The sequence below is a fragment of the Telopea speciosissima genome, chromosome 3, assembly GCF_018873765.1.
Source record: "Telopea speciosissima isolate NSW1024214 ecotype Mountain lineage chromosome 3, Tspe_v1, whole genome shotgun sequence".
NCBI lineage: Eukaryota > Viridiplantae > Streptophyta > Magnoliopsida > Proteales > Proteaceae > Telopea > Telopea speciosissima.
In genome coordinates, this window is record NC_057918.1 from 71,967,325 (window position 1) to 71,980,369 (window position 13,045).

A 13,045-nucleotide genomic window follows, 5' to 3' on the forward strand; every position below is an offset into this window, starting at 1 on the left:
GATTTTATATGTATCAAATTGTGATTCCATGCAAGCAACATAAAATTTCAATCTTTCCACTCAGATTATTCATTTCTTCTTTTATGCTTTTAATCAGGTAAACTGTATTGGATTTTTTTTTTTTTTGAATGATACATATTCACATGTCCTAATTTGATTGAAATATGTTAACTAGATGTGGGAACAATGCATCAAGGTCTCAGTGGGCAACTGCCAATGGTTGTTTCTCATTGTGCGCACGCGCGCGCGTGCCGGGGGGGGGGGGGGAAGAGGAATGACAATGGCTATAATAAGGCTCTGAAGATGAGGAGGATGACTTTATCTATTATGCCTTTGGCTTCAAGAAAGGGTTCATGAGTCTTTAAGTACTACCCTTTCTTCCATACTTCCACTATGATATAGCCTAATGTTTGGGGGAGCCATGGATTATTGCAGCAGTAGATATAAGTAGTTATTAAAACTATTCAATCCTTGCAATGCATCTTCTTTGGTTCAACAAACCCGAGGCTGCCATTTATTATGGGGTTTGCAAGTGTTTACTAAAATCAGACTGAGTTCCACCCTTTAAAATGGCATATTACCAGATTCTAGACTATTAATATATGCAGTTTGGTTTTGCATGTAAAATGTAGTAATTGATCAAAGATGACCATAAAGAGTGAGCGCCTGTAAGATACTACAACTCATATGGTAATGTCAACAAGCAGACTATTTCAAGCAAGATGATACAAAGGTAATGAGATAAATACCTCTTTCTCTTTAACAAAAATTGCTTATTCACCTAGTGTTCTGCACATAAATAAAAAAATCAGACAATATCAAGTGATAACAGATTGGTTGGCACGAATTTATAGTAGAGGATTCTTGATGATTTCCACAATTCCTCCCTGTTGTTATATCCTATGAGGTTTGATCAAAACATCCATCTTGGAGAAGAGTAAACAGCACTCTGCCGGGGTTTGTTCAGCTGCTCTGAATTGTTACGCTTCTTCATGATTGAGGAAACAGTGGGGCTGAAGAAGTCATGGCTCCTCTGAGATGTTGCTCCCTGTGAATGCATTTTCCTTCCCTGGATGAGGCTTCGCTGATTATCCAGTGATGCCCTGCATGCTACAGGATTTCTTTGAGTGGTATTCCATCTGTTGTAACTTACACAGCTGTGGCTCCTCCCCACTTGTTGAAACTTTTCCACCTTGGGGCTCGGGTAGTTCCGGCTCTCTGCTGTTTCGGCTGAATACATGGTTTCAGCCTCACTGCTATAGTCAGCGTGGAATCCATTCCCCTGATTCTGCCACTCTGAGACCTCTATTGGAGATGAACTGGACTGGACCTCACTGTAGTCCCCATTAACAGAACAAGTTGATATTCCAGCATCCCCACTAGGGCTGGGTGGTCCTCTTTCTTCAATTAGGTTGTTTTCTTTCAATGTAGTTGGTGATGCAAGTTCTGCAACACCATTTCCATCAGACCTTGGTGGCAACTTTTTAATGACCTGTGGCAGGACTATAGCTTTGGGGGCACTTGGTGGGAAATTAATATCCAGAAGCTGGATTTGGGTGTTTTCCTTCTTTCGAATAGGTATTGAGGTCAATCTTGGAGATTCATAAATCTCAGGAGTTAAAATACCCTCCTCATGAATAGTGGAACACAGATCAGTAACTGGGATGTCCTCCTGGAATATATTTGCAGCAGCAGAACAGCTTGGTCCTTGCTGATTATGTAGTCCTGATACGATGTGTGTTGATGTCGGGGTGTCATTGTTTTCACCTACTGTTGATTTGAAAACCTGTCGCATTGTGAAGGAAGCACTGGAATGTTCACTCTTCTGCCCTGTGGACATCAACCGAATGAGTGGTAGCTTCGGCTTGTTGAGTTCATCCAAGCTGCCCTCCCAGTTCTGGTTTAACCAATCACAGATGATGGGTATGGGGATGCCAAATTGCAAAGGACTGTCCTTCTTCCATGATGATGATGAAGATGATGAGGTTGATGCAGACTTGGCAGTTGGAGATGTGGCAAGCTTCATAGGATCACAAACCATGAAGGCAAGATTACCTTGGGCATCAAAACCAGCAGACCCAGGGCTCCAAGTTATTCCATCTGTTGATACTTTTATGAGATTATCAGTAGCTATCACCACCTTTCCTTCACCCACCGTCAATTCCCTTTTGTCTGTGTAGCCTAGAAGATGAACTACACTGCCCAAATCAAGACTTGGATTCAAGCAGGTCTTCAAGCACTGAGGCTGATGATGCCCTGGGGTATTTGAGTCTCCATCAATGGCATCCAAACCCACAATAGTAAGATCAAGAACAGAGCTGGTAATGAAGAACCTGCAACCAGATCAAACACATGAGGTAAAATTGATGAATATGCACGGTTATACAGTCAAGATCAGGTCAACCACCACTGCCTGTGACTTGTGAGCATATTTTACTTCAAAGAAACCTCCAATTCTAGGAACATGCTTTGTCGTGAGATCAGATTAATGTCATCAGAAGTATGCTCAACTACTGATTGTTCATACAGTTATTCTTCTGCAACTCCTCATATATGTACTAGAATCTCTCTCTCTTTTTTATTCTTCTAAATTTAAAAAATGCAAAAATTTAGTAATAAAGGTGTGTGTGTATCAACCTCTTTTTTTAAATCAGAACCAGCAGGAGCTAATTTCGATTTAACTTGCTTTATATTTGCATAATCTGATGTAGACAAATCTGCAGCTACATTTCCAAACTAGAGACAACAAGAACATCATGTCCATCACTGGATTTAAGTGAAGACTGCCCAGGTTCACTATTACCGTAAAAGTAAGGATTTTTGGTTTAACAAGTCCAAATGCAAAGAGAGAACATGTTAGGGTTCAAGACAGCTTATTTTCACCACAGTAGCTCTCGGCACAAACTTAGTCAAGAATCGCTCAACCTAAAAACCAACTTATTGATACAGCAAAATTACACAACGATAAGCAAAATTCAGAGCAATTACAAGCATTTAGGCACTGCTAATTCAACCCAAAGTAGTCTTCCCCCAATTGAATTTGAATCCAACCCACCAAAGCAAACTACGGGAAGATTAAACAACCCACATTAGAGATCCGAGGAAAACAAAGCCATACCTGTGAGGGAAGAGTTTTGCAGCAATACGGTCCTGCAACCGGATCTCCAACCCATCAGCTGCCGACACCGAAGGAAGGTTAACGTGGGTCGTTAAAAACAGGTTCCTATGGATGAGAAACCCAGTCCCACCACCGACCCTCGACATGGCCGCACCTTTATTGCAGAAAATGCTCCCTTTCATTCTCTCGGACTTGCCTCCTCCACTACAAAAACACCAAGAAGCCTCCCCCAAAATCCTCATTGCTCCTCTCTTCTCGGCCTGTTAGCCCTCTAAGATCTCAGATTCAGTAACCAACCCTTGGATTTCACATTCACTTTTACGTTTCAAAACCTTTCCTTGGAGTATAGTTACTCCATATCCCTCTGCTCTGCTCTGCTCAAAACGTCTGTGAGTAAATGGAGCTCACATATTAGAGAGAGAGAAAGAGAGAGAGAGAGAGATGGTTATGAAATGAAAAAATGGGTATAAGGAGGAAATTTTAAAGAGCAGTAATTAAGAGAAAACCCATCTGTGATTGGTGAAGCAGTGATGTGTTTGCGTGTGAAGATTGAAGAGAAGTAGAAGACGACGGAAGAGAAGAACCGGAGGGAGTGTTTGTCATTGTAAGATAACCATTCAAAAATTATAAGAAAAGAAAGGGATTTTGTGAATGACACGTGCTTTGGACGAGAGGCAAACGGGTCTCTTTTGCACAAGGTTCGTAATCCAGGTATCGGACTTGGGATCGGTCAAAGTTGATACCCCATCCGGATCGATCAAAATCATCCTAAATTGGCTAAATATGATCAAAGTCCAGGTTTTATAGGTTCGGTTATTGTATTGGTACAAAAAAATTATTAAAAAATAATTCTTCATTGTTTTTACGGTTTCCCTAATCCTTATGTGTTGAGGATATCTTTTCGGATCTTTATTCCAGGTGGTTTCTGTCTAGTATCCTGCAATTCCTCACAAAGGGAACAGAAATAACCACCATACCTTTGCCCGAACACACTGCCCGAATGGGGTCCACCCCTTCGCCATTATCTAAAAGAAATCTAGGTTTGAAGCTCCTAAATCTCTAAATCAGAGCGTGAAAGACTAGGACGAAGAAGAATTGTTTTAAAATCCTAACTACCTTATGCAGATCTATGTTTACATGGAATGAAATATTCTCTTACTCAATTCCCCATCAAAAAATTGTAAGATCCCCCCCCCCCCCGCCTTTTATCTTGCAGAATTGAGTCTCCCAAACCTATGAATCGCGGCTTGAAAGGCTCAGGACGGAGGACGAAGGTAAAAATATGGGTTTTAAAACCCTTCTCTGCAAGTCATATGAATCAGATTGGATTGCCTTATTCAAACCGATTATCCGATCCAGTTACTGATTCACAAAACCTGATCAGGATCGCTCTAATATCGGGATTGGCTACTACCGACGGACCGATACCGATTCAATCCTAGATTACATGAGATGCTTTTGCATAAACAATTAAACACATGTGGTGACATGCCGTTGGCAAACGGGTCTTATATTTTACTGAAGATTTTGAAATAAAAAAAAAAAAGGAAAAAGCCCTGAGCCACCAGTACCAAATGTGCTTTAAAGGTGTGTTTGGATGTGTTGATAGCTAGCACTTTTTGTGTCTTTGGGTTCCGTACCAGTGCACCTAGAATCGTTGTCGGTGCAGGGGGGTGTTTTCCGTAGCTTCCAACGATCCCCACAAGCTTTTTTTGTTTTTCCTACCTGAGAGCCTGAGAGGCTGAGACCTAAAAAAAGATTGCTGACTAGCAGTCTAAAAAAGTTTGATGCCAAGGGAACCCTTTTAATGGGCCTGCGTGAAAGCAAAAGCACGGGGCCACCCTTACAACCAAACACAGTCTAAAGAAGGAATATATCAAGCCGGATTTAGAGGGATAATTTAGTGTTAGCCAATCTTCGATCCCCACGTCAGATCTAGGTTGGTCTGGGCTTGACCTAATCCCGAATGATATGGTTCCAATAAGAACCAGATCAGAATCCCCTTGAGGGACCCACACAAAACGATTTGTAACTCAGCAGCCCATTTATCCAATAGGGTCATAGGGATAACATGAGTGTGTCCCCTACTCCCCTTCCCGTAACAGTTTTTATCCTTTTGCTCTGTCACCGCAGACTTGTTCCCCCCCCGCGCCCGCCCCCCACCCCCCACCCCTTACGGTTTGGTTTTAACAGCATGGCTCAAAATATGAAGGTCTTCCACAGAATTTAAGGACGACTTGGTTCGGGCCTACTTTGATACGAATAGTTATCACCTCCAATTTGTTGTCTGTTTCAATTTCTTCAAATCCCTCATATAAGAGTAGGAATGATCAACCTGTTTCACCTTGGGCCATGTGTTTGGGTAGGGGGTAGAGTGATCATTTTCACTCCTATGTGAAAAATTGGAGAAAATTGAAACGGATAGCGAATTGAGAGGGAGAGGATAACGATTAACTTTGATACACCTTGCAGTGGAATGGATTTATTTATTAATTATTTTAGAAAGTTAAGGTGGAATATGTAAATATTCAAAATTCACAGGTAAATCTGTAGTTAAACCTTATCTCAGGAGAGATATGTGTAAATTTTTCATATTTTTATAATAAATACTTGTTAGATGATTTCTTTGAAAAAACCAAAAGAGTCCTGACTATGATACAGCATTTCTAGTGTGTTACCTATTTTAAGGAAATTAGTTTTTAAAGTCATTGGTAATGGGGCTTCAACTAATATTTGGATTGACCCTTGGTACCCTACTACCAGGTTTTTGTATGCTTTGGTCCATAAGTGGACACCCTTATGTGAGTAAATTAAGGATCTTATTTTTTTTCTTTTCGAAGGAATATACCTCAAGTGTATAGTGTCTTGTCTCTCCCACAGTTGTTACATATGTTTGTGCATTGCCTCTTAACGTACAAGACATACTCAGATATATGGTGATGTATTTTATCTTATAAAATAAAGCTTCCAAATCTCCGTTGTTGAAGGTCGGGATAGATTTAGATGGTGGAAATGTATGTGGGAATTAAAATCCACCCAAAATTCATGATTTTCTTTTGGAAAGTCTTGATGGATGGATTACCTAATAAATCAAGGCTATCCTTATGGGGGCATGGTGTTGACCTTTGTGTCTTTTGTGGTACATGTTCTGAAACTCCTTTGCATTTATTTTTATCTTGTAAGTTTACTAAGAGACTATGGGCTACAAGAATCTTGGATTTAAGGACTGAACTCTTCAAGGGTAAGTCTCTTCTTGGATTTTGTTCTAAATATTCTTATGGATTGTCAGCTCATTGCATCTGATTTGCAATGGTTTTTTAGTGTGTTTACTTTAAACCTCCATTTTATTTGGATAAATGCAACCAAGTTCTACACAAACTCATGCTATTTGTAAGGGTGTCAAAACCAAACCGTCTACTCAAATCGAATCGAGCTATTTACACCGAAACCGTGAAAACCATTTAGTTTTGGTTTCAAATTTGAGAACATTTAGTTAAATGGTTTAAATCAAACTGAACCGTTTAAATCGATTTTTTTTTGGGGTAAACTATTTAAATTGATTAATATATACACATTAAGTTAAGTCATTCATGATTAGAATAAACAATTATGGTAAGAATAACAAATCCCACTAAAAATTAAGAGTCATTCAAAGCTTTTGAATAAAAAATTAAAACATATAAATAACTATAACCTTACAATTATTAAGAGAAAAGATATAACAATAACCAATTAAATTCAATGTTAAATTGACATCTATTTCAATAAAAAAAATTAAAAGAGAAAAAAGCCGTTTGGATAAAAAATAAAAGAACCTAATAAAATCATTTAAAACCATTTAACCGAGACCGTTAACTAAACAATTCAATTTTGGTTTTACTTAAAAAAACACCTGCACCAAATCGGTTAACACCCTTAGTTATTCGTGCGAATATCTCAAAGTGGATTGAGGATTTGAGCTTGACCAGCAATCTATTTTTCTCGTCTACTTATCAGACTCTTCCTTATTGTTGTTATGATAGTATTAAAACCCTTGTTCTTTCTGCCTCAAATTCATCCATTTATGTTGTGTAACTAGTTATAATGATCAAACAAAGGCATTTGGATGGGTCTCATTCATCTTTTTCCAAAGAGATTTTAATTTTTGCAGCTTGTGGGCATGGATTGTTAGGTTGTGAAGTTGAGGCAGAAGGCATGGGCCTCTTTCAAGTGTTGGAAACATGCAGGGAGATGGGAATCAACTCAGTAGATGTATGGACAATTTCTAAGAGGTTGACATCCTTTTTTTTTTTTTATGATAAGAGATTGGCATCTTTGGTGACAAAGGAAGATGCTATGGTTTGACCTTGGGATGCCTTTGAAATAATTTTTTAAAATCCAATTGGTTTGTAATAATTTTAAAGTTTTTAAACATAAGTATGATGATCAACTCTGTTAGCGTTTACTGTCGGTCCCAAGCCCTGATAAATGAGGAGGGTTGGTGCATCAAATCAGTAGCTGACACCAGAAAATTAGGGATGAGGACATTAAGTAGAAATGTAAAGTTTATTTCTGCAGCCTACTAAATGAAGACATTTCGAGTAATAATATAATAGGTGACTGTATTATCCATCAAAATACCATATGTCGTAAATATATATGAAAAATTAGGATATTTAAAATAAAAGAAGCTTCAAGGAGGATGAAAGTAAGTAAGGCACAAGGCCCAGGTAAGTTTCCAATAGAAGTGTGGAAGAGCTTAGGAATTTGTGGTTTATCTTGGCTAATTAAGTTGTTTAATAAGATTATGAGCATAAGAAAAATGTTAGATGAATGAAGGAGAAATGTTGTGATTTCGATTTACAAAAATAAATGTGAATTCAGAAATGCAATAACAATAGAGGCACAAAACTAATGAGTCATACTATGAAATTATGTGAGAGGGTTATTGAAACCAACTTGAGACAAAAAAAAAAAAAAAAAAAAAAAAACCTTCTATTATGGAGAACCAATTTGATTTTATCCCACAAAGATCCATGATATAAGCTATTTACTTACTTAAGAGACTCATAGAAAGATTTAGAGATTGCAAGAAGGATCTACATATGGTCTTTATTGACATAGAAAAAGCTTATGCTAGAATCCCTATAAGTTAATCTGGCAAATACTTGAGAAGAAAAATGTTTCAAGTAAATATGTGGATATAATTGAAGATATATATGATGATGTTGTGACAAGTGTAAAAACTATGGGGGTCAAGGTAGTAATGTCCCAAATCCCAACTACAATTGAGTTACATCAAGGATCAACTTTAAGCCCTTATTGATTTGCACTTATCATTGATGATTTAACTATAGGCATTAAAGATGAAGTTCCTTGGTATATGTTTTTTATTGATGATATTTGTTTTGGTGGATGAGACAAAAACAAGAATTAACACTAAGTTGGAATTATAGATATCAACCTTGAGATCAAAAGGTTTTGAGATAAGTAAAATGAAGATGGAGTATATAATGTTTAACTTTAGTTTTACTAGAACGGATAAGGAGGTGGCGAAAATTGATGAGACAGAGATTTCACAAAGTGATTATTTAGATATCTGGGCTCAATCATAAATAAAAAAGGTGATAGAGGATGATGTTTCATAAAGAATTAAAATAAGATGGAAAAAGTGAAGAGGTGCGCGTGGAGTGTTAAGTGATCAACGTATAACTTTAAAATTTAAAGAAAAAATTTATAGGACAATCCTACAACCGACTATAATATATGATGCAGCATGTTAGACAATTAAGAAGCATCATATAGTTAAACTCAACATATCAGAGATGATGATGTTGAGATAGATGAATGGTAAAACAAGGAAGGTTAAAATAAAGAATGGTCATATTAGAGCTGACTTGGGAGAAACTCTGATACATAATAAACTACGAAAAAATCATTTGAGATGACATAATCATGTTCAAGAGATGCCTTTGGATGCTCTAATATAGAGGAGTGGTTTGATTCAGATTGAAAGAATTAAAAGAGTTAGGGGCGGACCTAAAATGACCTTAGGAGAAATGGTAAGAAAATACATACATAGCTTAGGCCTTGTATCATGCATGACCTCAAATAGAGTTGATTGGAGGATAAGGATCCATTTAGCCAACCCCATGTAGTTGGGTAAGGCTGAGTTGTTATTGCAATCTTAATTGTGATGATCATAAATTGTTGAGGGTGGCTAGCCTTCTTGCACAAAAAGCGGATGCTTGGAACTTTTTATTCTCTTTTGTCTAAAATAAATTTTTTTTTTCATAAAAAAAAAATTTAGAAGCTCAACAATCACCACCAATGGAATCAAAATTCCATTTCTTTCAAGTTACAATAAAAAAGAAAGGGCGAGAGATTGCTATCTAATCGTGTAGCCCTTGCACTAGTGTGCAGGCGAATGTAAGCACCTACAGGGACATCAACATAAGTGAGATTTTTTATTTCATGGGGGTAGAAAAGTAAAATCACACTCTCATGTCTAAGCACAAAGGCCACACAACCAGGCAGAATTAATTTTTTCCACAAAGAGAAAATGAAAAAGTTTATTTCTTAGGCCATCTAACCTCCCATTTAACCATCCGACTAGGACCACTTCAACATTATTATGTGGTTCAATAGACATGCATGAAGCTAAACCGATATTACATACTCCACGTGACTAAGAATTTGGGCTTAAATTGCAAAAAATAAAACGAACATTGAAGACTTCAAAGAAGCATTCAAATATGGAAAAATCACATGCTACAACTTTGGCAAGTCAAAAGGTAATGCCTTGGATGCAATACAGTTGCAGGTCTACCGGACATGTAGCTGCAAAGTATAGGAAGCTAATCCAGTCAACCACAAAAGTCATTTCGGATTCATCTCCTCTCCTTAGAGGGTGTCGCCCAATTAGTGCCCAATGAAGCATCTGACGGTTGCGTTATATCACAAACATCCCAGCATATACCCAGTCAGCCATCGAGATGTGTGCAGCCCAACCCAACCATTGGATGCCTCATTGGACATTCATTGGGCGATGCCCTCCAACGAGAAGAGTCCAATCCAATCATTTCCACCTAAGATATTTGATCATATGGTAGCCATAAGAGCTTTTGAGCTCTCCAGAAAAGAATGATGAAAATAGCACACAACATTCCAACAAGATCCATCGAACATGACATTAGCCTGTGAAACTTCAAGAAATTTCTTGAAATGGTCATATGTCACAGAAATTCTCATACATTTAGGTCCCCTTTGTTTATTGGGATTTTGAAGGGGTGGGAAGCAAAGGGTGCGAAAGTGAGGCCACTTTTCTAGAGGAAGGTATATTCCATGCCTGTTTGGAGCACCAGAGTCCGAATCTTGTCCCAGCCTCTATACGTCAGGTTTCCTGTCGATCGGTCCCCCCCGCCCCGCCCCGCCCCCCCCACTTCTTCAAACCCACCAAATCAGTAGGACTCTTCCACTCGGCACAGGAAAAGAAGCAATGGCTCTCTCTTTCTCTTTATAGAGAGTAGAGAAAGCAAAGGGTGCATATTTGGATTGCAATAAAGCATGGAGGTCACTGAAGCTGAGATAGAAGCCCTCACCTATTAATCAATTACTGGAGTGGAAAAAGAATCCGAAAAAAAAAACAAAAAACAGCATGCCCTGAAGCATAGTAAAGATCTTAAGAACCTCAAATGCTAGGAATTGTTCAGATCTTTATTGAATCAGGTAAAATAGAAGTTCATGGCTTTATCTCCAGGTCTAGCACCCAATATCATGGAAATTGAATTGGTGGAGGTTTTCAGCTCCCATGAGGAGGGAATTTCTCACTGTGAGTCTGTCATGGGAATCTAAAATTCTAGCTAAAATCAATTTTAACTTCAATCTTAACGACTTAACCTGCAAAGCATCTCTTCTAAACTCACAAGACTTTGTAGTTTGTATAGGATGACTCTAAGCAACTGTAGGGCTGAACATTCTACCAAGTTACAAGACTTCAAGAATATTGGATTGTCCATTTTCTTCATCAGATGGGAGAAGATAATCTGTAATGATGTGTTCTTTCTTAAGTTGCTTATGCCAGTCATTTCATTGATATGACAATTGTTCTAACTATACAGAAATGGAAGATGAACAATTAGATTTACCCTCTCATACATCCGAACTATGGCATCTCATAGACAAATAAACAATTTTCTTCTACTGTTAATAAATAAATGCAAACAAGTAACCTACATGAAATCTAATGATTATAAGAACTTGAATTTTTTTGCACTCAATTGAACAGTCGAAACACAAACACACACACACACACACACTCTCTCTCTCTCTCTCTCTCTATGATAGAGTTTTATTTTTAATTTTCAGTTTTTACTTGGAAAAAGAATACACCTTTGCTTATCAAAAGAAGAAAAAGATTAGCCTTTTATTGATGACTTCTGAAAAAGATTGTACATCATGTTTTAGCACAGCACTGATCTGTATCTTCTGCTTCACTTACAGCATATACATACACAAATCAGTCCCATTCGATGCATGAACACCACCATCATCTACCACACAGTTCAAAATCCTTGCAAAATAACAATCTTCAACCAATCTATGACAAAAGAGAAGATATATCTACATAGGACAGTTTTCCGTTGAAACAGTCTTCAGTTCCCCTGCATCCAAATTCCTCAACAGGCAGAAAAAGGGAGCATCTTTTTTTTTTTTGGATGAATGATATATATTCATGAAGCAACAAACATACATCCAGTCGCCCCATTAGGGGGCAAAAGAATATGGGAAAGGGGGAGAGAAAAAAACATAAAATACAAGCAAAGCTAGAAGCCAGGAGGGAACAAAAACCAAGGATCAAGAAGAGGATCAACACAAGTCTTTCCGTTGAACTGATTGAGGATCCAATTCCATTCATTTTCAAAGGAACCACTGCTACTATTTGAGAGTCAACACTGATTGCTAACATTGGGCCAGATTGACATGGAAAGGGGGCATTCAAAAAAAAAAAGGTGATGGATGGATTTAGAAGCATTAGAAGAAATACTGCACAAGGGGGGAACATTGATGTGCCTTTGGATAAGGAGGGCATGGGTGGGGAGGGAATGGGTAAGGGTGCGTCAAACAATGAAGCTGTGCTTGGGAATCCAAACAAATGCCTCTTACTCAAGGGGAGGTTCCTAGTTACCCCCAACAAATTAATCTCCTTTGTTAGACGATGTATAATCAATCCCATCCAATTCATCTTCAAGTATGCCATGTATTCTTTATAGTTTTTTCTTTTGTTTTCTTTTGGTGGTTTTAGCACTAAAGTGAATTCAAATAAACAAATTTGATCAACAGTTGCATGCAATATTGTAAGACTCTTTGCAAAAGTTCAGCAAAAATTAGCCACAGAATATGTAATTGCAGAAGGAAAATAAGTAGAGCACATGTTACAGCAGAGTCCTAGTTAATAGCATCCAAGGAATAAAATTGTGAAGAAACTGGCATTACTAACAAGGTAGAGGGAGAATGCCCAATAAACTCAAAAGGAAACAAAGTCAACATAGAAACAGATGCACTCATACATCAGTGAATCAATATGATTTCTTGGCTGTAATCGATTAATTGGGTAACCTAACAGATGGGCTTGCCCTAATCAACAAAATCCTTAATGCACAGTCCACTGCCATCAGAAGGGATAATAACCATGAGATTATTTCATGCCTACATTGCAAAAGAAACAATGCAATACTCAAAGCCCTTGCGCAATTTCCCAACATCATCTGGCAAGTTTTAAGATCACCCATTCCACAGATACACCATGATATGGACTCAGAAATATAAGAAGCTTCACTCACTACTTAACACTTACTTCTGAAAGGAGTTATATAGCTCAGATCCAACCAGAGTACGTTATTAGTAACACAATCATTTTACAGGAAGGAGATTCAAAAAACATCATTT

The 13,045-nt window shown here is 37.9% G+C and overlaps 1 protein-coding gene across 1 annotated transcript; it reads right to left on the reverse strand.

Annotated features, from left to right (window-relative positions):
- Positions 1-664: 664 nt before the first annotated feature.
- Positions 665-3,723, reverse strand: LOC122657125. Its single transcript, XM_043851905.1, has 2 exons — positions 3,119-3,723; positions 665-2,333 (listed from the first exon to the last, which is right to left on the reverse strand). Exons 1-2 carry the CDS (start codon positions 3,358-3,360, stop codon positions 914-916), a joined length of 1,662 nt encoding a protein of 553 aa, XP_043707840.1. The 5' UTR covers positions 3,361-3,723; the 3' UTR covers positions 665-913.
- Between the last annotated feature and the right edge of the window lie 9,322 nt (positions 3,724-13,045).